Source organism: Rhineura floridana, chromosome 3 (assembly GCF_030035675.1).
Source record: "Rhineura floridana isolate rRhiFlo1 chromosome 3, rRhiFlo1.hap2, whole genome shotgun sequence".
In the NCBI taxonomy this organism is placed as follows: Eukaryota; Metazoa; Chordata; class Lepidosauria; order Squamata; family Rhineuridae; genus Rhineura; species Rhineura floridana.
Window position 1 is genome coordinate 31,422,516 of NC_084482.1, and position 27,267 is coordinate 31,449,782.

General features: G+C 46.8%; 1 protein-coding gene across 2 annotated transcripts; it reads left to right on the top strand.

The window, feature by feature from the left end:
- The first annotated feature begins 7,304 nt into the window (after positions 1-7,304).
- On the top strand, positions 7,305-16,114 carry LOC133382087 (aquaporin-6-like). Of its 2 annotated transcripts, XM_061621746.1 has the most exons (4): positions 7,305-7,670; positions 11,009-11,167; positions 12,794-12,874; positions 14,435-16,114. In XM_061621746.1, the coding sequence occupies exons 1-4, from the start codon at positions 7,311-7,313 to the stop codon at positions 14,627-14,629; spliced, it is 795 nt and encodes a 264-aa protein (XP_061477730.1). In that variant the 5' UTR covers positions 7,305-7,310; the 3' UTR covers positions 14,630-16,114. The 2 variants fall into 2 exon arrangements, with proteins under 2 accessions (XP_061477730.1, XP_061477731.1); XM_061621747.1 differs by lacking the exon at positions 12,794-12,874.
- Positions 16,115-27,267: the final 11,153 nt, after the last annotated feature.

A 27,267-nucleotide genomic window follows, 5' to 3' on the forward strand; every position in this document is an offset into this window, starting at 1 on the left:
ACATTATGGTTGTAAATTATTATTTACAAATTATTATTTCCTCTACATTTTAAGAGTGCCCTTCTTCCTTGGGGTGGTCATGGTCCCCATCTGTGGTGGAATTCATGTGCTTCAGATTTATGTTGAATGTGCTTTAAATGCATGGTGTGGATTTGCCTTAGTATGCTGTGCATTCATTAGTGAATTGAAAACAACAAATTTAAAAGATACTTTTTAAAACAGGGCTGTAGCTCAGTGGTAGGACACAAGCTTTGCATTCAAAGGCCCAAAATTCAATGTCTGGAAGAGACTATTGCCTGGAATCCTGGACAGCCAATGCTAGTCCATGCCATCAGTACTGAGCTAGATGGTATCAAATGGCCTGATTCGGTATAAGGCAGATTCCTTTGTGCCTAAAAGAGGAAAGAGATCCAAGTGACTCCAAAATTTATTTGTATATTTTATTTACAAGATTTATATACTGCTTTATTGTAAAAAATCTGAAAGCAGTTTACAGAAGGAATTAAAACAATAAAATTATTGGCAGAAACAGTTAAAGACGGGTATTTACAAACATTAAAAATAATCAACCAACAATGAGTTAAAAACAGATAAAAAACATAATAGCTTCTACATGCCTAGGTAGGTTAGCCGAAACAAAAATGTTTTTAGCAGGTGGCAAAATGAGTACAATGAAGCACCTGCCTAATGTCAATAGGCAGGGAGTTCCAAAGTGTAGGTACTGCCAAGCTAAAGGATCAATTTCTTACAAGGGCAGAACAAGTACTATGTGGCACCTGTAACATGGAAAGCATATCTTGAACTTGGCCTGATAGCAGATCGGCAACCAGTGCAGATTTCAGAGCAGAGGTATTATGTGCTGATAGGATCTCACTCTTGTCAACATTCGTGCTGCAGCATTTTGCACTAACTGCAGCCCCCACATCAGGTTGTGCTGCATGGGAATTTCTGTGATCTTGGCTGACTGGCTGCCAGTCTTTTGCAGCATCCGTACAACGTTCTTCTCATCAAAATGCCATCCAACATTTTTACCCCCACTTAATCCGGGTTTACCATTTCCACTAACTTTTTTTTAATTATTGCATTTTCTGTAGAAATGGCAAATCTGGATTAAATGTGCAAGCAATACCAAACATCATTTTGATGAGGCTGACATGTGCGCTTTGTGTAAAACTTGAGTCCACAATAAACTGCCCTATGGAAGCATCCCAAACCATCTGGAGAGCACTGGCTGCCCTCTGTGCGAAGTGCTTTGATAGCTTTAGCAGAAAGCCCTGGGCTCCTACTGGGAGAAAGGGCAGGATATAAATCTGATAAAATAAATAAATGAATGGAGATTTTATCTCCAGCCCTCTAGTAGCTCTTAGACCCTGGCACTGCAAAGGAACCGTATTTGCACTCTCTCCCAGAATAAGGCAGACAATGTAGTAGCAGTAGTACATTTATATCCTGACCTTCCATTAACCATAGAAATGCCCAAGGTTGCTGAGATCATCAAAGTTTAGAAAGAATAAAAGAGAGTGCAATAAACAGGCAGACAAAAAGAATGTCACATCAGCTGGGCTAAAATCCAAAGAGTCTTCTTGTTGTTGTTATGTGCCTTCAAGTCGACTATGACTTATGATGACTAGGGTTGCCAGGTCGGAACCATCCAAAAACCTGAGAAAATGGGGCGGGCCCTAGTGATGTCATGGGGCGGGCCCTAGTGATGTCACGGGGCAGGCCCTAGTGATGTCACGGGCCCTAGTGATGTCACGGGGCGGGCCCTAGTCACGGGGTGGGCCCTAGTGATGTCATGGGACGGGCCCTAGTGATGTCACAGGGCGGGGCCTAGTGGTGTCATAGGGCGGGCCCTAGTGACATCATTAAACATGATACATTGTATCAATCACAGTTGCTTGGAGCATACCATTCAAAAAAAAATTCTCTGGAGATTAAAATAGAAATCTTATCTAAAATAGGGTGTTCCTAGGTCCATCTGAAGTGACAAGGTCATTCTTTCTCACAAGCTTAGGGTGATGCAAAATGGAAATGGACTGCCTTCAAGTTGATCCCAGATAGGATCTTCATGGTAAGCAGTATTCAGACAGAGGTGGTTTACTATTGCCTTCCTCTGAGTCTGAGAGGCAGTGACTGGCCCAAGGTCACCCAGGGAGCTTCATGGCTGGGTGGGGATTCGAACCCTGGTCTCCCAGGTCACAGTCCAACACTTTTAGGGAACATTTAATCTAGCTTACTTGCTTCTGGCTTTACAAAGTACACAATGTCACCTATATATATTTTCAGGGGACTATTTATATACCATTTCATTGTTCTAAAATAATGCAGAGGTGTGTGTTCTCTCTCCCCCACCCCCCATTTAGGACTTGCCTCCTTAAAAGATAAAGAATATGCATATATGTGTATCACTTATGTTTCCTGCCAGTAGCATACTATCATCATTATCTGTGGGCTCGTGCTGACTGGCCAACAAAGAGGAGTATCCACTGACCTCCTTTCCATTGTCCATTTCACTAGCATTCCCAACATGCCTCCACAAAATTTGTTGTTTTTCTTTGTTATTATGTAGAGGTTTTCCTTCACTTTTGATGTCAACACTCTTGGGGCTTCCATAGTGCTGGTCACTATACAATAGCTTCTCTGATACTCTTTAGTGCAGTCTTTACAAAACTCCTTATTATAATTAGCAATACAGAGCTCTTCTGATCTTTTTTCTGTTCCAAATGGTTTTAACGGTGAAAGTCCACAGTGAACAGTGTGTCCTTCCCTGTCCACTTTGGAACCCGTTTCCTCGCTTTCGTGTTATGTCTGCCCCGAGATCTCCCTCCCCTCCCCCTTCGCTTCTCCCTTTCTCTTTCCGCCCGCCCCCTTTCCCTGGTAATAACATGTATGCCCTCCTGCCCACATTCTAGCAACCGGGAATGTGCCAAGCGCCGCAGCAGGCAGCTTCTGCCACCCACTCGCCTTGCCTTGCCTTGCCTTGCCCTGCCCCCTCGCGCAATGCAACGGACCCCCACCCCGGAATCCTGTGCCCCCTCCTCTTTCCCTTGGGAAAAAGGGGTGAGCCGGCGAGGAAGGGGGCTCTCTTTCAGCCTTCCCCCCTCAATTCAGGGCTCCCAAAGGCTCCCTGTCTCCTCTCCCCGCCCGCCAAGCCCCCGATCGGGGGGGCAAGGCTGGCATCAGCCGGCCTCCCTTCCCTTCCCCTCGCCTGCTGGTCCCCGGCCGGCCCGTGCGGTGCCTGGGGTGCGCGCCTCCGCCGCTGCGATGCAGCCACTTGCGGCTGTCAACCTCTCGCTCAGCCCCTCCCTGCCGATTGCAGCTCTCACACACTCACACGCACCCGCTCTCACACACACGGTGCCAGGAGGGAGCGTGGCGGCACAGTCAGGGCTCCCAAAGGCTCCCGGTCTCCTCTCCCCGCCCACCAAGCCCCCAATCGGGGGGGGCAAGGCTGGCATCGGCTGGCCAGCCAGCAAGCTACCCACGCCACCCTCCCAGAGCATGCTGCTCGGAGAAGCTGCAGCTGCAGCTCCCGCTCGGACTATAGCAGCGGCTCGGGCTGCCTCGCTCGGTGTGTGGGCACGCACGCACGCGCGGTGGCGGCTCCGGGCGTGAGTGTTCGCCCACCAGCTTCGCCGAGTCCGGCTCCGCCTGTCTGACTGTGCCGCCGCGCTCCCTCCCGGCACCATGTGTGTGAGAGCGGGTGCGTGTGAGTGTGTGAGAGCTGCAATCGGCAGGGAGGGGCTGAGCGAGAGGTTGACAGCTGCAAGTGGCTGCATCACAGCGGCAGAGGCGCGCACACCAGGCACCGCACGGGCCGGCCGGGGTCCGGGGACCAGCAGGCGAGGGGAAGGGAAGGGAGGCCGGCTGATGCCAGCCTTGCCCCCCCCATCGGGGGCTTGGTGGGCGGGGAGAGGAGACTGGGAGCCTTTGGGAGCCCTGACTGTGCCGCCGTGCTCCCTCCCGGCACCGTGTGTGTGAGAGCGGGTGCATGTGAGTGTGTGAGAGCTGCAATCGGCAGGGAGGGGCTGAGCAAGAGGTTGACAGCCGCAAGTGGCTGCATCGCAGCGGCAGAGGCGCGCACCCCAGGCACTGCACGGGCCGGCCGGGGACCAGCAGGTGAGGGGAAGGGAACGGGGACTTGGCGGGCGGGGAGAGGAGACAGGGAGCCTTTGGGAGTCCTGAATTGAGGGGGGGAGGCTGAAAGAGAGCCCCCTTCCTCGCCGGCTCACCCCTTTTTCCCAAGGGAAAGAGGAGGGGGCGCAGGATTCCGGGGTGGGGGTCCGTTGCATTGCGCGAGGGGGCAGGGCAGGGCAAGGCAAGGCAAGGCGAGTGGGTGGCAGAAGCTGCCTGCTGCAGCGCTTGGCACATTCCCGGTTGCTAGAATGTGGGCAGGAGGGCATACGTGTCGTTATTACCAGGGAAAGGGGGCGGGCGGAGAGAGAAAGGGAGAAGCGACGGGGGAGGGGAGGGAGATCTCGGGGCCAGACATAACACGAAAGCGAGGAAACGGGTTCCAAAGTGGACAGGGCTAAATCAAGGCAGCCTCACCTTGAACAGTTTCCTGTGCATTTGGGCTCCGCTAGCCGAAGCAATTGGGGTGTCTGAATCCAGGCGAGAGTCGCTGCCTTCACTCCACCAGGCGAGCCAGCTCTGCGGGTCTGCTAAGCTTGAGCTGCCACCGGAAAGAGTTCTTTTCCTTTCTGGAGCAGGGGAACTGCCTAAGGAGGAGCCAGCCCAGCCTGGCCTCCACAGCCACCGCCTCTTCACGCATGCGTGGCTGAGGGGGCCGCTACAAAGCCGGAGATCCACCAGTTTGACTGACATATGGCCGGAGGCCGGAGACGGCCCCATTTTCCCTGAGACTCCGGCAGAAAAACGGAGACCTGGCAACCCTAATGATGACCCTATGAATCAGCGACCTCCAACAGCATCTGTCGTGAACCACCCTGTTCAGATCTTGTAAATTCATGTCTGTCTTGGGTAATGCAAAAAAGCCATCAAGGTGGAAACCTGGTGGATCTCCTAGGGAAGGGAATTCTGTAGCCCCAGCAGAGTGATGGGGAAGGCTTTCTCCCCGTTCTCACAAACTGTACTTCTGATGGTATGGAGGGACATGCAAGAAGGCCTCATCAGCTGGCCTGAGTGGACAGACAGGCTCCTGCGTGAGAGAGGTCGAAGCCACAGCGGCATCTCTCGTTTTGCCGCAGGCCGGGCCAGTGACTGCCTCTTTACCATTGTGCTAATCCATAACAAGGGCAGGCTGCATCACAAATAGCGGGAAATATTCCACTTGACTGAAGCATTGTTCAGTACTAAACCCTCATATTTATGACTCAGTCCACCAGTCTTTCAGTGACATGACTGTAATGGCTCTTTTATCAGAACTAGAGGAGATGCGTGTGACCTTCTTCTTTTTAATCTTCTTCCAGAAGCCACTGTATCTATTATGCTGCCTTCAGTATTGTCATGTATCTATTTCTGGTTTGTTGAAAACACTGGGGACGGGTGTCAGGTGGAAACGTGCAAAGCCACAAAGGGAAATGAAGTAAGAAGCGGAGGGTCCTTCACAACAAAGGATATTTTTACATTTGTGAGAGAAATAGTGGTCCTCCTCCTATAAGCGTACATGATTGTTCTGCACAGCTTTTCATTCTTTAAATGCTTTTATATTGCTGTAGATGCCTGATAAGGCGGCATATAAATCCGATTGTAAATATAAATAAAAACATAGGTTGATCGTTGAGGTGAGATTTGAATTGGAGACTTCCTAGTACTACCAGCACATACACTTAGAAAAAGATGCTCATATATAGACCTCTATGTTTAGGTAACTGACTCAGCCGTCTTCTTTGCTGTTTCCTTTCCAGGAAAGGTTTTATTTTATTTATTCAACAAAATGTATATACCACGTGATTATAATAAAATCTCTTAAGTGGTTTACAAGAAGAATAAAACATTAAAATGATCAATAAAAGACCATTCAAAACAGTTATTTAAAAAACATTCAAAAGATAATTAAAACCAACACAGTAAGCTAAAGAGAGGTTAAAACACATGTGTACTTTCGGCATGCCTGAGGATAGGCTTGCCTAAACAAAAATGTTTTAAGCAGGCACTGAAAACAATATAGCAAAGGCACCTGCCTTATGTTAATAGGCAGGGAGTTCCAATTCGATTGGTAGCCCAGCTACGTCCCTATCTGGACAGTGACGACCTCGCTTCAGTTGTTCATGCTCTGGTAACTTCTAGATTGGACTACTGCAATGCGCTCTACGTTGGGCTGCCCTTGAAGACTGTTCGGAAACTACAGTTAGTCCAGAATGCAGCGGCCAGATTGTTGACGCGGACCAGAAGGTCCGCTCATATAACACCTGTTCTGGCCCGTCTGCACTGGCTTCCTATTTGTTTCCGGGCTAGATTCAGAGTGCTGGTTTTGACCTATAAAGCCCTACACGGCATGGGACCACAATACCTGGTGGAACGCCTCTCCCAATATGAACCTACCCGTACTCTGCGCTCAACATCTAAGGCCCTCCTCCGAGTACCATCCCATCGAGAAGCTCGGAGGGTGATGACTAGAACCAGGGCCTTTTCAGTGGTGGCCCCCGAACTGTGGAATAGTCTCCCCGATGAGGTGCGCCTGGCGCCGATGCTACTATCTTTTCGGCGCCAGGTGAAAACCTTTTTATACTCCCAGGCATTTTAAAGTGTATTTTAACAGTATTTCTGTATTTTGGATGTTGTTTGGTTCTTTATTGTTTGTTTGTTTTGTCTCTTGATTTATTGTATTTATTGTATTTATATATTATGCTTGTTTTTATCTTTTTGTACACCGCCCAGAGAGCCTTCGGGCTTAGGGCGGTATATAAATTAAACTAAATAAATAAAATAAATAAATAAAATAAAATAAAAGTGTAGGTGGTGCTACACTAAAAGATCCATTTCTTACAAGTGCAGAACGAGTGTTATGTGGCATCTCTGCTATGTTTCCTCATTCCTTGTTTCCAAACCCAGGAATAAGCTGCTGCTGCCCTGTCTGGGATACACAAAGGGATGCACCCATTTATTATTTTGTTGGCCCACAAACTTCCCAGCATTTCCATCACCTTAGGAATGTGGGCAGTGCCATCCAGGAAGGTGGGAGTAAAGGTGGCCATTATCTAAACCTGAAGTTTCCTGGTCCAGCCCAGTGTGTTACAAAATCTTGTTAATTTACATAGTGCTTCCTTGGCCCTTGCCCAGCAGGAAAGGGCTTGAGAGGCAAGGCAGCATCCACCCACAAAGCTATGTTTCAGCTCTTTTGCAGGATGCCAAGGGAGCTGCTCTCTCTAGCCTTTCACCGGGCTGTCTTTGCAGAATTCCTGGCCACTGCAATCTTCGTCTTCTTTGGCCTGGGCCCAGTGCTGGATTGGCCAGAGCCGCCCTCCGTTCTGCAGACTGCCATCACCTTCAACTTGGCTGCAGCCACCACCGTCCAGATAGCCTGGCACGCCAGCGGAGCTCACCTCAACCCGGCAGTAACCGTGGCCTTCCTGCTTGGCTCCCGCATATCGCTGGTGCGGGCGGCCTGCTATGTAGTTGCCCAGCTGGCCGGAGGCATCACTGGGGCAGCCACCCTTTATGGAGTGACCCCTGGGACTGTCCGAGGAAATTTAGGCATCAACAGGGTAAGTCTGTCGCCATCTTCTGAATGCATGTGATTGCTGGAAAAGGTGATGCCACGAGTCTGTCTCACTGCCAGTCTGTACCTGTGATGTTTCCATCACATGTGAAATCAGGGATGAGGAACCTGTGGCCCTCCAGACATTGCTGGACTCCACCTCCAATCAGCCCCAGCCATCATGGCCAATGGTCAGGGGGGTGACAGGAGCTGTAGTCCAGTTACATCTGGAGGAACGTAGGCTTCCCATCCCTGTGTTAAAGAGCTTTAGTGTGGATACCAACAGCAGAACGTTTTGGAGAGCACCTGCAATGACCTTTAGTGAAGTGTTTAGCTCTAAATTGTTGTCACTGGTGGAGGAAGCCTATGAGCCCATGTGGTGAGTTGCTCCACCTTTGCCATTGTTGAAAGAGGGGGCTGATTGGGCACAAAAGGAAGCCGATGGGAGGTGAGCTGGAGTCAGGGTGGAGGAATTGACCCAGCAGGGGGTTGAGAGTACATGAAGCTGACAACAGCAGACAGCAAAGGTACTAACTCACCCGGATGCTGCACAGAGCAAGCACCATGTGACCTTAGCCAAAGTGAGCCTGCCTGCAGCGCACAGAATCTGCTTGGGGGTGCTTGTTAAGTATTTACAGAGCACAAGCCATGTGCCTGGTGGCAGCACTTGATAGAGCAATGCATGGAAAGGCAAGTCCCCCGGCTCAAGGCACTGGCATTCTAAGCTCTGACGTTTGACAGTGGGCATGGGAGGGGCAGGGGGAAGGAGGAGGTGACAGTCAGCAGGGGAAGAACGTGTAGTCTTAGGCTTGGTTTCAAAAGTGAGGGTTAAGGCAAAAGAAATTCAGGGGAAAGGTGGGTTTTGAGGAGGGATTTTAAGGGAGAAAGATGGGAGACTGTGTCCCACAGAATGTTCTGGGGGGATGTTCTAGGCATGAGGGGCCACAAGTGTGTGTTTGTGGGGGGGGAAGGTGGACTCAGAGCTGTCCCTAGACATTTTGCTGCCTGAGTCAAAGGACAAGATTGTAAGCTGGGAGGTTTGTTCCTGCACTCTCAGACATTTTTTTTTAGGGGGGGGACTGGCTTTTTCCTTTAGGCAGGAGGATGGGTGTATTTGGATTCTAGGCATTAAAAAAAGATATGTCTTATTTTGTTGCTTGAGTTTTGTATATTCATCTTTGAGCCTCCTTGGGGACTTTTTTGGGGGGGGGGTCAAAAGGCAGCAGCATAGAAATAAACTCAGCACCCTTCCCCTGCCACTCCAAGCACAGGAGCCCTCCCAGACTGGCAGCTGACACGTCAACACTGGCAACAGCTTAGAGGTTGCAGGGTGGGCTGCATGGCTGGGGAGGGATCCCTTCATACAGTCACACACACACACAGACAGACACCCTTAACATCTGCCATCTGGGGCAGCTGCCTCACTCTGGCTACTGGCAAGGCTGTCCCAGCGGACTCATTTGAGGGAGGAACAGCTCTGGAGTAGAGAGGTAGAGCTGGGTATGATCGATATATGGGGGGTAGTGAAAGCTATGGGTGTGATCAGCTCACCCATGGATATGAGAAAGGGGGGGGAGAGAGAACAGCAGAGGGCAGAGAACAGGTCCCAGTGGAGAGAGGGTCAGCTGAAGAAGAGCTTCCCTCAGTGGAAATGTTGAGTGAGCAATTAGACAGGTAGAGTCTTGGGACGCGCCCTGTCTAAGTGACAGGTTACTTGCTCTGCCTGCAGAAGGTCCCAGGTTCAATGCCTGGGCTCTTCAGGTAGAGCTAGGAATGTTTGAAAATGCTAGAGCGCCGCTCCCAGACAGTGCAGACAATACTGATGGAACCACTCGGTATGATCCTATGAGTCACAGGAACCTAGTGCACAAAGGGAATCTCCCAAGATCAACTGTACAAAAGGCAATAGCCCAGTCAAGGACAAAAAATGGGAGACCTTTGGATTTGGCAGCTAGATAATCATTGGTCATTTTGGTGAGGGACTATTATTATTATTATTATTATTATTCACATTTGAACAACTCAGTTTGTTTCCATGAAAATTATAACAGCTAAGCTAATCATAAAACCAGCTATCAATTAAAACATATTAATGACTGACAAACATAATAAACATTCCAATGCAAAAATACAAGAAAACATTCTGTCACCCCAACTCAGATGTTCTGGTTGTTGCTGGACGGGGTTCACAGCAGCACCTCCTTTTGTTCCTGTCCAAAAGCCAGCCGGAGCCCTCCTGAGAACATGCTCAGAGTTGGCTTAGGGGTTGCTAGTCTGGAAATCAGGGGTAGCATAATCTCCCTTCACCTGCACCCTTGACCTGCCAGACAAGTTCCACTGCACTTGAAGTGTTACTAGTGTTCAGCAGGGCAGATGTTCCGGGGGGGGCAGGGGAGGGAAACCGAAGAAAGCAGTCCTAGGTATCACATACAAGTTTGCATCAGCTGGCTGCAGCCTTAGCAGGCTAATGCCACAAGTCCCAAGCCCAACCTGGTGTTCTCCAACCCCTCCTTCATATGCACAGCCTTTTCCTTCTCTTCTGCTCCTCCTCTGCCCAGCATAGCCCCAGACTGCTTCGACAGAAGAGGGAGCAGTTGAATACAATTCATTTACATAACTTAAGGGGCCCGAATGATGCTCTCCGGGCCTCTCTACCCAGCCCTCGGGACTCTCTACCCCTCACCCCTCACTGACTCTGCTCTGCTCTGCACCCTCCCTGAAATCCTGAATGCTTTTGCCTGGCTGGAATGTGCCTTGAACTTGATTGCCTGGATGGAGGATGCGGGGGGGGGGGGACAGAGAAGCGCCTGACTTTTTCGTGGCTGGGATGCAGGCTGTTGTACAAAGAGAAGAGTTGTAGCTGTTGCTCCACCCACTTTTTGCCTCTGGTCCCACCCACCAGGGGCAAGTCCCTCTCTCCGCCCCCCAAAATGCCCCTGAATACCGGTTGCTGGGAGTCCGAAGCGGGGAGAATGCGATTGCGCTCAGTACCTGCTAAGTGGAATAAAAAATAGAGTGCAAAGGAAGGGGAGGAATGAAAGGCTACATAGAGCGTTTCATAAATGAAATAATAACAATAATGATAACAAAGGCAGATTGTGTGTGTGTCAGGAGAAGAGCAGTAGGAAGGTTGAGTCAGTGGGAGTGAGTGGTGTCCTTTAGGAATGTGAAAGCACAGAGCAGAAAGGAAAACCGAGGCCGCCACAACCTCTTCACTTTCTAGGTGAGGAGGGTGTCACTCTGCATGCAGTAGTAGTGAGTATGAATAAGAGACTGGCAGGGTTGATGCTGGAATGCTGCTGCTGTCCTCCTTCACTGCTGCCGCCTCCTCCTTTTCCTACCCAGGTGGCGATCAACATCTCATCCGGACAAGCTGTGGCCGTTGAGCTCATTTTGACCCTGCAGCTGGTTCTGTGCTATTTTGCTTCCACCGACAGCAGAAGCAAAGGCTCTTCTCCCGCTATCATGATTGGCGTCTCAGTCGCCCTGGGCCACTTAATTGGGGTAAGCAGAAGAACGGGGGTCTGATTAAAAGGTACGGGGGGGGGGTCTTATGAGCAGGTGAGGCAATTTTCTTGTGCTGTTGACCATCTCATGTTTAAAATGCTGAGTGAAAGTACTCAAATTACACAGAATACTCCTTATCATACATAACTGCTCAAAGCAAAATAAAAAACAGTAATAAAAGCTATGTTTAACCAGGTGCTCTTTAAAGATATAGGCGCTCTTTAAAGCCAAGGAGGAAGTATGTTGTGTTGCAAATCACCTGCATTTACTAGGGGATGCAGTAGTTGACACTTGCATGCGTGCGTGTGTGCGCGCACACGCATGCACACACACACACAGTCATAGTCCAACACCTTAACCACTACACCACACTGGCTCCCAGAATCTAACTATGGTGTACCTATCTATGAGTGAAGTCCTGTCTGTAACATATTGAGAGCCAGTGTGACGAAATGGTTAGAATGTCAGACTATGATGACCTTGGAGACTACTCAGCCATGAAGCTCTTTGGGTGACCTTGGGCCAGTCACTGACACTCAGCCTAATCTACCTTATAGGGTTGTTGTGAGGATAAAATGGAGAGGGGGAGAGCCACCTTGAGATCCCTGGAGGAAAGGTGGGATATAAATGAAATAATACTAAGGAGCACTTTACCCTATAGAGTCCAGAGCACACCACAGATCGGAGAGTGTGAAATTTCTGGACAAATGCAAACCAAATGTGAGCTCCGTTATTACAAGAGAGATTCCTTGCGCCTACAGGAGGTGCTTTAGGAAGCAGAACATGTTAGAGTTTTCACTTGTGTGTGTGTGTGTTACATCAGTGTACAAAAATAACTGGTCTGTTAATACTAGTAGTTGAAAGAATAAAGAAACTTAAGGTTTATTACTACAAAGAAGTAAAATCATACATGATGAAGCAGCCATGTGGCCTGTACTAAGGGAGCCATTAGTAACTAACTGAGAACAAAGACAGGAAGAGAAGGGAGGAAGGGGAGATGTGAAGCCTGCAAAAGCAGCAAACACTTTAGAGGAAGAATCAGCAGAGGGAATAATATGTTGCCTTTCTGTCTATAGCTCGCCCCCCACTGGTTCAGGTCACTTGGCACATGTGTTGGTACTTTACTCCCATCAGAGCAATAATACTACTAGAACATTCTTTGTAACCCACTCTGATCCCAGCAGTCAGTCATAAGGGAGGGAACTTACAGAGGGATCTTCCAGTGACTCCAGTCCCTATGAGTAAGGATGTTTCAGGAAATGTGTGGCTGCTACACATGCATCTCTCCCTCTGTGTGTAAGTGACTTGTCGAAATCTGGATCTGAGGACCAGCTGTAACAGGGATGGGGAACCTGCAGCCCCCCAGCTGTTTGTAAAACTGCAAATCCCATCATCCCCAGTCAGCAATGGGAGTTGTAGTCCACCAAAATATCTGGAGGGCTGCAGGTTTCTGATCCCTGAACTACAGGAATTTTGTTACTCCAAAACAATTCCAGCTTGTTATGCTGTAGCCATGCATCTGATGCCTTTCACTTAATATGGATTCGGTGAGGGTGGGGGAAAGAAAATTAACCCGGAAATATATGCTTATTGTAACACATTCTTCCAATTTCCTCTTCCTAGCATTACTTCACCAGCTGTTCCATGAATCCAGCCAAATCTTTTGGTCCTGCAGTTATATTTGGGAAGTTTCATAACCACTGGGTAAATCACTTTCTTTCTGCCCCATTGCCCCAAAGCGTGTGTGTGTGTGTGTGTGTGTGTGTGTGTGTGTGTGTGTGTGTGTGTGTGTGTGTGTGAGTGATTAGATTAGATTAGATTAGATTAGATTAGATTAGATTCAACCACTATGCAGGATGGCGTAATGCTGCAAGCTGGATTTGTCCTTCCATGAGTCATAATGAGGGGACTGCCTCAGGCAACTGGTTTGGGGTGAAATGAAAGGGTATCAAATGGTTAATTATTTTATTTATATTTGTATTTTGACTCCCAGGGAGAGGCTCTTGTGGGATTTTCTGTCTTGTGTGTTAAAAGTAACTTGGCCATCTCTGGGTAATACGCATCTTTATTGGGGGTGGGGGGTGGGTTCCTATGCTATTTGCTGTTCTGCCTTGGGCAACAACATGCTTTAGCTGTCAGTCCTCTTTGCTTGGATTTTATGCTTTTCCCTGGTATATCTTGAAGTGTTTTATGAAACCACCATCATTATTGTGATGATGATGATGATCAATGAAACACTCACATTCCCAGTGAGACAAATGGCTGAGATTTATTGCTACAACTCAATTTTAATGTTTTAATTTTTGTTTAACCGGGAGAGCAGTTTGGCTGCTCTGAGAATGTTACAAGACAGGAGTAAACCTTCTGCAGCAGCGTTCAGCAGCTGGAGATTCCTTAGACTTCTCAGGCTGCCTAGCCCCACAGCTGCCAGTCTGGAGGCAAATAAGGGCTGGGGAGAGGAAGGTATTTGGGGAAAGGTGCCCTGTGGAGGGGCATTGGCCAACAACATTGCAAACACATTGCAAAATGGCTGTCCAGGAAACCTAGTTGCTGACCGGGGTTTATTTCACACATCCTCATTGTGTTGTGCCAGACACAATGATAATAAAGATAGACAACTATTGCCATCTTTTGGTTGTATATTTCTAAGTCTAGAGATGGAGGAGACAACCTTGCAGTGTAACCAATTTCATTTAGTAATGCAGATGTGCTCTGATGCTCCTAGAGGTAGCAAGCAACAGATCTCCATCTTTATGGAATCCTTAAGGCAGGGCTTGTTAGCAGTGAACTGTTGGGAAGGGAAGGAAGGAATGTCATCTAGAACATGGATATGGCAAGGATTCAGGCACCGTTGGAGCTTTCAGCTAAGCAAGAATGTCGCCACCCTGCTTGCTAGTAACTGCATTGCAAAGAGGCCTAGATTTACATTTAGTTGTAAATCTGAAAATTCTTAAGTTTAGGAATGAGTTCCTTGCATGGTATGATGAATCCAGAGGAAAACTCAAGAGAATACCCAAGCTGGGGAGAGAAGATGTAGACCAAATCTATACTTAATTCCTCCTCCCGACCAGCCAATTCATTTCAATGGGAGTTCAGAGCAACTAACTTTGTCTGGATCAGGGCCCCGGCCTCTCATTCTTTCATTCTGCTGCTGCCACACAGGGTGTGGTGTGGGGTGTGGTGGGAGTGGTGTTTTAGGTAAATGTACTGCAGCTTCCTCTAGCCTTCTCTAACCAATCATGAACTATTTCTTTGTCCCTGCAGATATTCTGGGTGGGACCCCTGGCTGGTGCAATCCTAGCATCTGTGCTTTATAACTTTGTTCTTCACTATGACCCAAAGACCTTTGCACAACGACTGGCGATTCTCAAAGGCAGCTATGATGCGGAACACTTGGAAAAGGATGGGGGCCAGCAGACAGAATCGGTATCATTGCCCACTCTTGTCCATAGACTATAGCCTCCTAGTGTCCCATGGAAGAGCAACAATGGCCTGTCCCGTTTTAGGAAGGGTTCAGTAAGAAACCAAACCTATGGGCAAGTTATTCTGTCACTGGCCACTAGAGGGCTCCAAGTGCCTTTTTTTATGAAGTGAATGGCCTCCGGTGGGTACAATGTAGTTGGATGTATATGCACTGCCAAGTGCCAGATTTGCACGGACTCTTTTAGCAGGAGGAATGCCAGACAGTAGGAACTGTTTTGTGGTGCTTTATGACCAATGGGATGCTCGGAGACATTGCACAAGTGTGTACATGCAGTTGATGGGTGAAGAGGAAACCACTTCAGAGGCCCGTCAATTGCTCCCTAACGTGAATGTGAATACTCCAGTAACAATGGCATAAATTGGTGCTCTTAAGGTTTAAGCCTGCAGCCCTCCATGCAAAACCAGCCAGAGGGTAAGCAGTAAATACTAATAAAGAGAAATTTGACTGCCGATGGGGCCTCACCAGATGAACAGATCCTTTTACCAATGCAATGCCTTACACAGTATAAATCGCTACATTTTGCACAATGCCAACTTGTACATTGCACCAGCCTCATTCTCTACTCTACTGTGGAACAAGGATCAGAGACTTTTGAGTGTAATTATTGGCAGATGGAGACCTTTCACACCTGGTGCTCTTCATTATGGGCTGTATCCAATGTCAGGCAAACTCAGGACAGGTGGTGCACTGAAATTAATGGACATGACTAACTTTGAGTGTTATTCATTTCAGTGGCTCTAATCTGAGTAAAACTTGGGTGAATGCAACCCTATTCTTCCAGGAGGAGCTTCTCTCTGTATGAGACACCCTGACCTCATCACTATAGTGAATGGAGTGTTCTCCTAGTCTAGTCTTGATTGCCGGCAATGCAGAAAGACCATGATCAAAGTGGCCTTGCTGGATCCTCTTCCCTCACCTCCACCCCCCATAGTGTATAAGACCCTTATAATGAGCTTTTCATCCCATTCAGATCCACTTCTTTTTGGACTCTGTTGCAATGATGGTTGGCACCTTTTGGGACTGGGGGGGGTGAAAAGCAGAGGGCCAAACAGTAGGTGGAGCCAGAGCCCAATAATCCTAGTTTTGTCTCCATCCTCCTCCCTGCTGAGTTCTGTAAGGGCAACACTGAGGGCTTATCCACATGGGAGGATTTCTTTGTAGCAAATACACAGCTTTTACCATCATAATAGATTTGCAAGGACCACACTTCATGCTCAATGGCAGCTTCAAATCTGTTGTTTTCCATTCACACAAGCAGGCGTTCCTCTGGGAAGGATTAGTGTCGCTGTTTCCCTGTGGCCCCACCCTCTAATTTTACATTTTTACTCCCTCCGGTTGCTCAGTTGCTGACATGTGCAGATATTTTTGACTTGAGCAGTATTTCCACTCACTCCTGCCCCCCCCACTTCCTAACGTTTGATGGTTGAAAAGAAGTGGGGTCATCTGCTCCCTCTTTCTCTGCTGCCCCTTGCTTTTTCTGTGTTAATTTTTCCCTGCTGGAAAAACAAATCAACATAATACCATTTTTTACAAAATCAATATCAATATTTTCTGAAATATTAATACTAATATTGATATTTTCTGAATATATCAATATCAGTATCAATATTTTCTGAAAATATCAATATTGACATTGATATTTTTGAGGTGACTTTTTTAAAAAAAATCCACTTTAGATTTTTTAAGAAACAAAAGGAGTGAAGGAGGTTTGCTTAGGGAGAAAGGAAGGAATGAAGGGAGGGCTGCAGCAAACTGTGAAGGGGGAGGACAGAGCAGTCGGAAGTTGCTAGATAAATCACCGGGAACAAAATGGAATTCATGGGACAGTTAGTGGGCAGAGAAAGGAGAACAGCTGAAAGTGACGATTCACCCACCCACTAAAAAGCTTCAAAGCAAACTGTCTGCAAAGACATGTGTGGCTCATCTACACAGGGCTTTACTGTGTGTCTGGTACTACTTGCATCCCCTTTTAATTCATATGTTTCACATGACGTTACTGGCAAACAGAAGCTATCACACAGTTTCCCCCCTTAAATCCATACTAACCCAATCATCTAACAATCCAAAAAGGGAAGGAAAAAAATCTTCACTCCGTATCTCTGGGGCTTGCAGACGCTGTGCTCCGATGCTTTTAGGTGGGTGTGTCAATCGTTTCCCTCTCCATGCCCACTTCCTCCTTCCCCCTTTCATTTCATTTCCTGTGGGCTGAAGAGAAACTTCCTCTTCTCTTTCCCATTCTGCAAGCTTCTTTTATGTTGCTGCAAACATAAATTTATTTTCTTTTCCTCCTAACTTGTGCACAAAAGCATAACACTGCTTAGACAAAGATTTGATTTCATCTGTATTGTACCAGTAAAAACACAAATAACTGCACTTCTGGGTTGTTGTTTTCAAATGAAACTTACTGGTAGAACAAACTGAGCATGCTTGGTTGCCAGGTAAACAGAAGGAGTGGAAATGTTAAATTAGAGGGTGTGGTCTTTAGGAAACTGCATGATTGATGCTTCCCCTCAAGTGTAACTAGAAAACACCATGTTTGCAGCTGGTATTAATCCCTTACTATAGAAGGTGCAAACAGAAAATGGAGATAAAAACAGTGTCTTTAGCATGAAATTATGGTGCCGTGTGGATATGCCCGTGGAGTGGAGTGGAGCCGTATTCATATTATCAGTGGATTTGGTTAGTACGGATTTACAGGAGGAAAAATGTGATAGGTTTGGTTTGCCAGTAAAGACATGTGAACCATGCGAATTAAAAGGGGATGCAAGTAGCACCAAACACACACTAAACCGCTATGTAGATGAGCCCTGAGACTGAGGAGGAGGAAGCTGAAAGCCAGGGCCACCTGCTTGTCTGGTAATAAGTAGGAAGGCAAGCAGGAGTTGTCTGGCAGGCGAGGGCAGATTGAGGTTAGTGGAGCAGTGCCCCACTAGCCTCAAAGGACCAGCCTCCACTGCTCTGCTGAATTATTAACTGTAACTTGGGGCTTTCATGAAATCATTATCCCAAGAGTTTGTGTACATACTTTTGATAATTACGTACTCTTTCCTATCCTGCCGCCCTTCCATCAGCAGCTTTGCTGCTGCTTACTGAAATGATGCAGGGTCAGGTAGTGGCAAGGTAAGGATTGTGCAAGAATAGTCCCTACCTTGCCACCGTCCTGCCTGCTGCCCTGTTCCAGTAAGTGGCTGTGATGCCACTGTTGAGAGGGCAGCAGGTATGCACTGGATGGACCATTCCTGCTCTTTACATCCCATTGTGTAATCCAGGAGGGGGAAATCTGTGGCCCTGAGATGTTGGACTCCCCGCTCCCATCAGCCCCATCCAGCTTGGCCAATGATGATGGTAGTCCAAGAACGTCTGTAGATCCTTCCCTTCAGGCCATTTTTCTCAAAGCTCAGCAGACAAAAAAACCTCGTGAACTATTCTTACAATCCCCACTCCTGGATTATACATAATGGCCATTGCATTAGCCAGAAAATAAGGACAATATTACAATGTTAATTGGAGGACAGGCCTGCCTTTCTGTCTATCTGTGTCGCATCCTGGGATTTCATAAAATAGTAGAGTTGGAAGGGGCCTATAGGACTTCCTTGCACTCAAGTATCTCACCAAGAAATGGTAGCCAGGCTGGGGCATTGATAGTGGATGGTTTAGTTAACGGTTCCTGCTGAATTTTAAGGGACAATGTCGATAAGCAGCAACCTGGTATTCAGCTGAGAGGGGACAACTCCTGACCATTCGCTCAGGCACAGGAACAGATCTGAAGCCTGTTCTTAATGTTGTCCCTGAATGTACTCCTGACCTGACCTTAACTTTTATGCCACTTGTTCCTTTTTAGCCCACTGTTCCTCCAAGGAGCTCAGGGCAGCATACATGGTTCTCCCCATCCCTACTTTATCCTAACAATAACCTTGTGAGGTAGGTTAGACTGAGAGACTACCCCAAGGCCACATGGTGATCTTCATGGCCGAGTGGGAATTTGAACTCGGCGCTCTCTGATCCTAGTCTGATGGTCTAACCAGACTGGGTCTCCAGTTGGTTTTCATGCTGTTATAGTCATGTAAGTGAGTGGCTGCCTGTGATGGATCTGGGTGGAGGCTTTCCTATATGGGTGAAGCCTCTTTTCCTAGGGTTGTCCCTACCACCACTACTACCAATGAGTTACACTAGGCTGCCTCCACACAGGAGGAACATCCTGACACATACCGTAGGTTGTCCTGCTTGGGAAGCTTCTGAGCCCTACTGCCAAGGAACCTTCTCTTCAGGCCACATTTCCCAAAGCTTGGAGGACAACAAACCTGGCTTGTGAACTATCCTTGGAAGACAACAGGGGTGTAGTCATCCAGAGTCTTGGGTGGGTCTTAGACGCCTTACTTTTTTGGGAGCAGGGTCCCTATGTTTCCAGCATCCTATGAGCCAATGAGCATGAAAGGGGAACGTGCTAGCCACTGAGAAGAGTCTTCTAACATGCTTCCTTGTCCTTTTCTGCTTATTGGAGCCAAAGTGCCTTAAAATGCTGCTCAGGATCCGATTTGGCCAGAAAAGTGGGAGAAACCTGCCTCCAAGTTCTAGATTCTGAGAAATCTTGACAATCCTGAGTGCAGCTCAAGAGTCCGAAAAAAGTCAAAAAATGTGACCCATGGGTCAGGAGTTCCAAAAATGTGAAAAATTATCAAAGTGCCCCAAAGGGTCTTAAAATGCTGCTCAGGATCTGAGTTGGCCAGAAAAGTGTCAGAAACCTGCCTCCAAGCTCTAGATTCTGAGAAATCTTGACAATCCTGAGTGCAGCTCAAGAGTCTGAAAAAAGTCAAAAAATGTGAAAAATTATCAAAGTGCCCCAAAGGGTCTTAAAATGCTGCTCAGCATCCGATTTGGCCAGAAAGGTGTGGGAAACCTGCCTCCAAGCTCTAGATTCTGAGAAATCTTGACAATCCTGAGTGCAGCTCAATAGTTAAAAAAAAGTAAAAAAACGGGGGAAATTTTTAAAGTCCCCCAAAGGGTCTTAAAATGCTGCTCAGGCTCTGATTTGGCCAGAAAAGTGGGATAAACCTGCCTCCAAGCTCTAGATTCTGAGAAATCTTGACAATCCTGAGTGCAGCTCAAGAGTTTGAAAAAAGTCAAAAAATGTGACCTTCAGGTCAGGAGGCCCAAAAATGGGGAAAATTTCCAAAGTGCCCCAAAGGGTCTTAAAATGCTGCTCAGGATCCGATTTGGCCAGAAAAGTGTGGGAAACCTGCCTCCAAGCTCTAGATTCTGAGAAATCTTGACAATCCTGAGTGCAGCTCAAGAGTTTGAAAAAAGTCAAAAAATGTGACCTTTCGGTCAGGAGGCCCAAAAATGGGGAAAATTTCCAAAGTGCTCCAAAGGGTCTTAAAATGCTGCTCAGGATCTGATTTGGCCAGAAAAGTGGGAGAAACCTGCCTCCAAGCTCTAGATTCTGAGAAATCTTGACAATCCTGAGTGCAGCTCAAAACTCCCAAAAAAAGTCAAAAAATGGGAAAAATTTTCGGGTCAGGAGTGGTAAGCGGCGGTAACGCAGCCAAAGCTCTGCTCATGGCCGGAGTTTGATTCCAACGGAAGGAGGAAGTCAAATCTCTGGTAAAAGGGGTCGAGGTCCACTCAGCCTTCCATCCATCCGTGGTCGGTAAAATGAGTACCCGGCATATGCTGGGGGGTAAAGAAAGGCCGGGGAAGGAACTGGCAATCCCACCCCATATATACGGTCTGCCTAGTAAACGTCGCAAGACGTCACCCTAAGAGTCAGAAACGACTTGCACTTTAAGTGCGGGGACACCTTTACCTTTACCTTTAGAGTGAAAGGAGATGCATCAGCCACTAAAAAACCTCTTCTCAATAACTAACACTGTCCCCTTTCATGCTGATTGGCTCTTAAGGATGTCTATTGTGGGAGAAGGCATTAACAAGGGTCTCATTCTCAATCCAATAGCAAAAAAGGGATGAAGGACCCCACACTTCTCAATTTACCACTACACTACTGAAAGACAAGGGGGTAGCTTAACTACTTTATAGACTAAGCAAGGGGGCAATATTGTTGTGAGAAATTCCTTTTTTTAAACCAACGAAGCCAAATGCCCAAGTATAAATTTATTTGGGGAAAGGAGAGAAACTAAAACAACAGCCACAACAACAAGGATTATACAGAGAGAGTCAACATGAAATAAAAAGACAGTTTAATTTAGCTAGTTGAATGTTCCCTTCTTTAAGCAGAATCTTGGGTTTCAGAGCATGTACAGAGTTCCTTGCAGAAACAACGAGCAGGTGCATCTTTGGAATCCTGAACAGTTGATTCCCGGAAAACAAAAACAGTGAAGCGTCCCATTTGCATGGGAATCTGAGACCAGTAAAAAAAAAATGGCCCCTTTACAAAGGTAGGCTGTTTTGTTGGTGTGTTATGCTCAGTCTCTGGTGTCAGTGATCTCTATGGTCTCTCTGGTGTCAGTGATCTCTATGGTCTCTCTGGTGTCAGTGATCTCTATGGTCAATCAGAAATGTATTTAGGCTAGGTCCACCTCCTTAAAAACTGCACTTAAATGTGCTAGCCAGTTCTTACTAGAATCAGCATTGAAAAAGAGGAATTAACTTGAGGATATTTATTGGGAAACAGAAGGCAGGATATCTGTCTGTTGTGGACTTCCAGAGAATTGGTCTGATTGGGAATGCTTTAGGGGGTACCTACATAAGGATATAGGGTTCATCATGCTGCCTTTCGCCCATAAGGTGAGAAAATAAAAGCTCTGCATTGGAGACAATGTTTGCCTACTAACTATCCCCCCAAAATGGGTGGTCCCAAACTCCACTGAGAGGGACCTCAATGATCAGGGATGACCTGGCCGTCTGAACACCACACACAGAAACGCATTTTCTTTCCTTTCCCTCCCATGCACCCAGGAATCCTTGCAAGCTGCTGGCATACCCTCCATATTATGATTGCCACCTTATTTCTGGTTGTTTGTTTACAGCAAATTTCCTGACACACATAAATGAATCAGTCAAAGCTTTTAACAGCATGGTGATAAGTGGTGGGATGCATGTTGCTTGCTTAATTTCTGCTTGTCAGAAAACTGCTGAAAGCACAGGAATTGTGCCTGTGCTAACCTCACTCCATCCATCCCCTGTCCATCATGATGATGGGTGTTTCACCTGTATAGAACGTTCAAGCCATTTAGAAGATGGAATCCCAAGTGGATGGTGAGCTTTGCATAAAAGTGAGTGTGACCTCCACTGGACACTTCTTTTCTGCTTCTGCTACATTTCCCCCAAACATTAGGTCTTAGCTGGGTCATGCTTTGCATGAGAGTAGATAGATTCCTTTTAGTCTGAGCGGGTGCTTTGGAACCAAAACAACAGCTGGAGCAACTCCCCTAAATGAAGAATACAACATTGGAGGCTTTTTAATTTGGCAGGGGGGAGGGAGTCAGGATGGACAAGACAGAGGTGCATAAAATTATGTAACATGTGGAAAAAGAATTTTGTGTCTCTGTCGAACAGGGTAGCCAGGTTGGGCCCTGGGCCCCTCCTTGGGATGGGAGGGTTGCGCTCCCGTTCTGCAATCAGCAGCAGCATCGACTCTTGACCCTGCCACAGATCACAGAGAGGGAGCTCCCAGGCCCCCCCCATACAGACTGCAAGGGCTCACAACACCTGCCCTCATGCCCTACTTACCTCTCCCATGCCTGCCATCAACCAAGATGGTGGTGGGGGCATCAGCCCCTTAGGAAAGCCCCTGCCCTCATCTTGGTTGATGGCAGCCATGCACACACAATGCAGGGCACCTTTCCTAAGAACTGATGGAGAGGTAGGTGGGGCGGGCGGGCGCTACAGGTACAGGGCATGCTGGTGCAAGTCCTGCTGTCTAATAATACTGGAACTCGTGCACATCCAGTTAAACTAAATGGTGGAAGATTCAGGCCAAACATAAAGAAGGTGTTTCTTCACACAGCAGCATGTAGTTAAACTAAGAAATTTGCTACCACAAGAAGTGATGACCACCAACTGACACAGCTTCATGGTGGAAAAGGCTACTAGTCAGTCATGATGACTAAGGTTAGAGACACATTTGCGATTTTGTTGGCTTCAGTGTGCCTCCGCCTCCGTTTTCTGAATGTGGGATACACGATGCTAGGCCTACTCTGCCCTTTTCACTCCAAAACCTTGGAAGTTGCCACTTGGGCGCCATTTTACCTTGAAGTCAGCTTCACACAGACTTCAAGACTGATTGGCCATTATCCCTTGCCACTCCAGGTGAGTCCAATGAAAACGCTTTGCTGTTAGCTCAGCCAGATAGTGATTGGCCCAATGCTTAGCTGTGGGCGGTCCTAATTGGCACTGGGGAAGGGAGATGTGTCCAGCTGTGGACAAATATGTTTGAAACCACAACTAGACAAAATGGTCTTACTGCTTTTGAAACAACTTGTGTGCACATAGCCTATATCTCCTCCAGTATCAGGCTGTGAGCACACTAGTCGCCTACAGCAAAGCTTTTCTGTTGGTCACACCTGAAGGGGAAACAGGTTGAACCGCCTATCAGTTGTGAAATCTCTTTGAAGTGAATTTTTTTTAAAGTGCTTGAGCTGCTCTCACCAGGTTCTACAGTAAAAAGGGGTGGGGTTTGACTAGTGTTGTGTGCCCCCATTTTCAGAAAAGAGAGGTGGAGAGGCACTGGAACTGACAGAACAGTGATTTTGTCTCTACCCTCAGAGTCAGCAGGCCTCTTGAATACCATTTGTAGGGATCATGTGTGAGAGAAGGCTATTGCAGTCACTCGTGTCCTGTTGTTTAAGGGCTTCCCGTAGGGATCTGCTTGGCCAGTGCAGGAAACAGGATGCTGGACTAGATGAGCCTTTGGCCTGATTCAGCAGGGCTCTGTTTATGTTCTTAATATGTTCCTTCACTTTATCTGCAGCTGGTATAGCACAGTGGGGAGGAGAGCCTGGCTGGGAGTCCAGAGTCTGTGAGTTCAAATCCCCGCTCGTGTCTCCTGGGTGCCAAGGGCCAGCTAAAGATCACCCCCACAGGGAGTGGCTCAGGGGTTACGTGCCCTGCCACCTGTGCAGCCGTGGGCAAGCGGCATAGCCCCAAGGAGCCCAGGTGCCCCCCAGCTGGCAGTTGTGGACAAGGAAGGGCTGACTTGTGCAGCTGTGGCAGGCTGAGCAGGCCCTAGCCAGCTGGGGAGGACTAGCCTTAGAGGGAGGCAATGGTAAACCCCTCTGAATACCCCTTACCATGAAAACCCTATTCATAGGGTAGCCATAAGTTGGGATCGACTTGAAGGCAGTCCATTTCTATTTTCACTTTATCTAGCTGCCTTTGTGTCCCAGAGGTGCACTTTGAATTCACAGATAGTGATGAATATTTATTTATTATTATTATTATTTATTGCACTTTTAGACTGCCCTTTAGCAACAAGCTGACCTCCCCCAAATCTGCCCTAACAGCCACTGCTAGGATTCTGGAACAGCACATGATAACTGCCATTTGGGGGGGAAATCAACGTTTTGACCATTTGCTGGTGTTTGAGTGCCACAGTTAATGTACAAGAATCTAGAAATGCCAATAAAGCACACACAGATTGTTCTAGCTGCAGCTTCTCTCACACACCTTGAGTGAATCCACTGAGAAGCACCCCACTGCACCCAAACTAAACACAACCAAGTTTTTTAAAAAATCATTCCAAACCAGAATTGAAATCCAAACGTTGAATTACCAACAGAGACAAAGCTTTTCCAAATTTCATTATTGCTTTAAAGGACATGCAACTCAGGAATATAGGAAGCTGCCTTACATTGAGTCAGACCGTTGCTTCAACTACTTCAGTATTGTCTCCACTGGCTGGCAGCAGCTCTGCAGGGGTGCAGGCAGAAAGTCTCTCCCAGCCTACCTGGAGATGCTGGGGACTGAACTTGGGACTTTGTGCATGCAAAGCAGATGCTCTGCCACAGAGCCATGGCCCCTTTCTTAAAGGGCTTTATAGGTAATTTCTAGCTGCTTCTTTTCACCTCCAAGATCAAACAAGAGACAATATTGTTGCAGCAGGACTAGGGATGGGGTTTGGTACCTGGTTCCTACCTGTTTGAATTCTGACAGTCCAGCTTTCAGTATCAATCTGTCATTTTTTGTTCCTGATCGTTTGCGCCATTGTGAATTTGCATTTTTTTCCAGTGAAAAAAATAATATAATTGCTAAGAAAAATACTAATGAACATGCTTATGCTGTAGGCATTTGTTCCACTTAGTTAAGAATGCATCAGCTTAGAGGAAAGCTGATTACAAAGACAGTAAAGTAAAATTTGGAGCGGATTTTTTAAAAACAACAACAACATGCCAATGACAGCCATGACTTGCCGCAAGAATTCAATGCTGGTCCAAAAACAATATGGATTGTCAGATTATGTCAAAATCTGGTAATAAATCCAATTTAGATAATATTCTCCCCAATCCCTCTATCAAAAAGACAAATCATCCATCTTGATATGATGCAGAGTCATTCTGCAACAGATTGCCTGCCCTAAAATCCGTACAGTCGATGTCAATAGGGGAAGCATGTTGGCTTTTGAGACTGACCAAACGCCAGCATTTATTTAGTGATCTGATCCAGTTACAATCTCTCACCCCCGCTCTATAGATTTCTCTTTTGTTATGGTGCAGGCATCCTGCTCAGACAGGTTTCATGTGGAACTGAAATTTCATTTGTCCTATTGACAGCAAGAATGATCTGGGGGCACAGAAATGGTCTGATTGCAGACAATTTATCTCTGGCTACAAATTCACCTGCTGTCTCCCCAGCTTAGTTCATGTTACAAAAAATGACAGCCCATTTCCTTAGAATGATTAACAAAATGGACTTTTTGTTGAGTGGCTTGCACCTCTGCCCTCCCTCTGCATCCAGAGAGTGGCATGGTGTATCGTGCCTACAGTTTTCTAATGCTGTGAAATTCCAATGAAAAACTACTTTTGCTATTAGTCCAGCTGGAGAATGCTTTTGAAATAATACGTTCCCCATCCTGGGATGTAAGTGAACTAGCTGACATGAGGTTCTTGCTTCTGTGCACTGATTGGCACATGCCTGTGACCATTACCAGTCTGTGCCTTTGCTCTGTCTCTGATGCTGCTCAAAGGCACCAGCTGGAGTTTCTGGGCAAGGTACAGGAGGGTGGATGGCTCCATCCACAGTCTCTGGAGGGGCCCCCCATCAAGCTGTCCTCTCCTCCAGTGTCCTAATACGTTTCTGCGGTCCCTGCTTTCTCCAGTGTGATACCCTCCAGATGTGTTTTTTTAAAAAAGACAAACTCTCACCATCCCTGGAAATTAACCATGTTGGCTTGGGCCGATAGGAGTTGTACAGCCCCTTCAGACTGGTTCTTTGTGGGTGTATTCTGCAGGTAGTGGGCTCTCTGACACTGGAGGCATTCAAGAGGCAGCTGGACAGCCATCTGTCGGGAATGCTTTGATTTGGATTCCTGCATTGAGCAGGGGGTTGGGCTTGATGGCCCCATAGGCCCCTTCCAACTCTACTATTCTATGATTCTATGCAATCACAGTGCTTCAGTGGTGGATTTATTCTGCTTTATTAGTTGTTCTGCAATGCTTCTCCAGTGCGACCACATAATTGCTGTCCGGAGGGGCTATAGTGCAACAAGGTGGGACAAAAGTAAACCAGGACATTTGCGATAGAAAAAAAGGTATGCACTTTCAGCAGGAAGTTATGGGAGATGCACTGATTGGAAATGAAGCAGTGTGGCTGCTCCAAAATGTTTGCAGGTGCAAACAATATTGAAAGCAGGATCACCTGTGACCACCTGGATAGCATCATGAGCACAAATCATCATGAATGTGTAATAAAAAGGATGTCTGGAGGGGCTCATAGTCCAAACATCTGGAGGACACAAGACTGGGGGAGGCTACTACAAGCTTTTTCAGAGACTGAGTCCCCACCCACTGCATGAGAATAAAGATTTCAGAATAAACTCATTTCCGCCCTGTTAGTAGGATGTAGCTCTAGAAGAAGCATCAGACTCCAAGGCCTCTGGAGATTCCTTGTAGGCATCACCCATTTGGGAAGCAGGGCTTGCCGCTCTCCTGGCTTAATTCCCCATCAGACCAGGGCTGACTGGCATTAGGACCATGAGGTGCAAGGCAGCCCTGGGCCTGGCAGAATTGGCCCAGCTGTGCCTGTCTGGTGATGGCAAGTCTTTTTTTTTTTTCAATAATTTTTATTCAAATTTTCGTAAAACATACAAGACAAAATCATAAAACATTCAAAGACAAAAAACAAAATCAAAAATAGTTAAACAAAAAGAAAAAAAGAAGAAAAAAAAAAAACAAAAATAAAAAATAAAGAGTAAAATATTGACTTCCCATTTGTCAAAGATCAAATCAGTTATAAGTCTATAATATATAGCAATCCTGTCTCTTAAGTCATATTATAAAATCACTTTCCTCCAGTAGTTATCTTACTTAATCATCAAATCTCATAAACATTACTTTATTCTTTCCACAAAAAGTCAAAGAGAGATTTCAATTCTTTAAGAAATATATCTATCAATTTTTTTTTCCAGATAAGCATATCGATTAATCCATCTCATTACTAATTA

Excerpts from the sequence above, each read along its gene's own strand:
- LOC133382087 (XM_061621746.1), top strand. The coding sequence starts at position 7,311 with ATGCCAAGGGAGCTGCTCTCTCTAGCCTTTCACCGGGCTGTCTTTGCA. Across the intron at positions 7,671-11,008 it reads GAAATTTAGGCATCAACAGG|GTGGCGATCAACATCTCATC; the intron begins GTAAGTCTGTCG and ends TTTCCTACCCAG. Across the intron at positions 12,875-14,434 it reads GGAAGTTTCATAACCACTGG|ATATTCTGGGTGGGACCCCT; the intron begins GTAAATCACTTT and ends TTGTCCCTGCAG.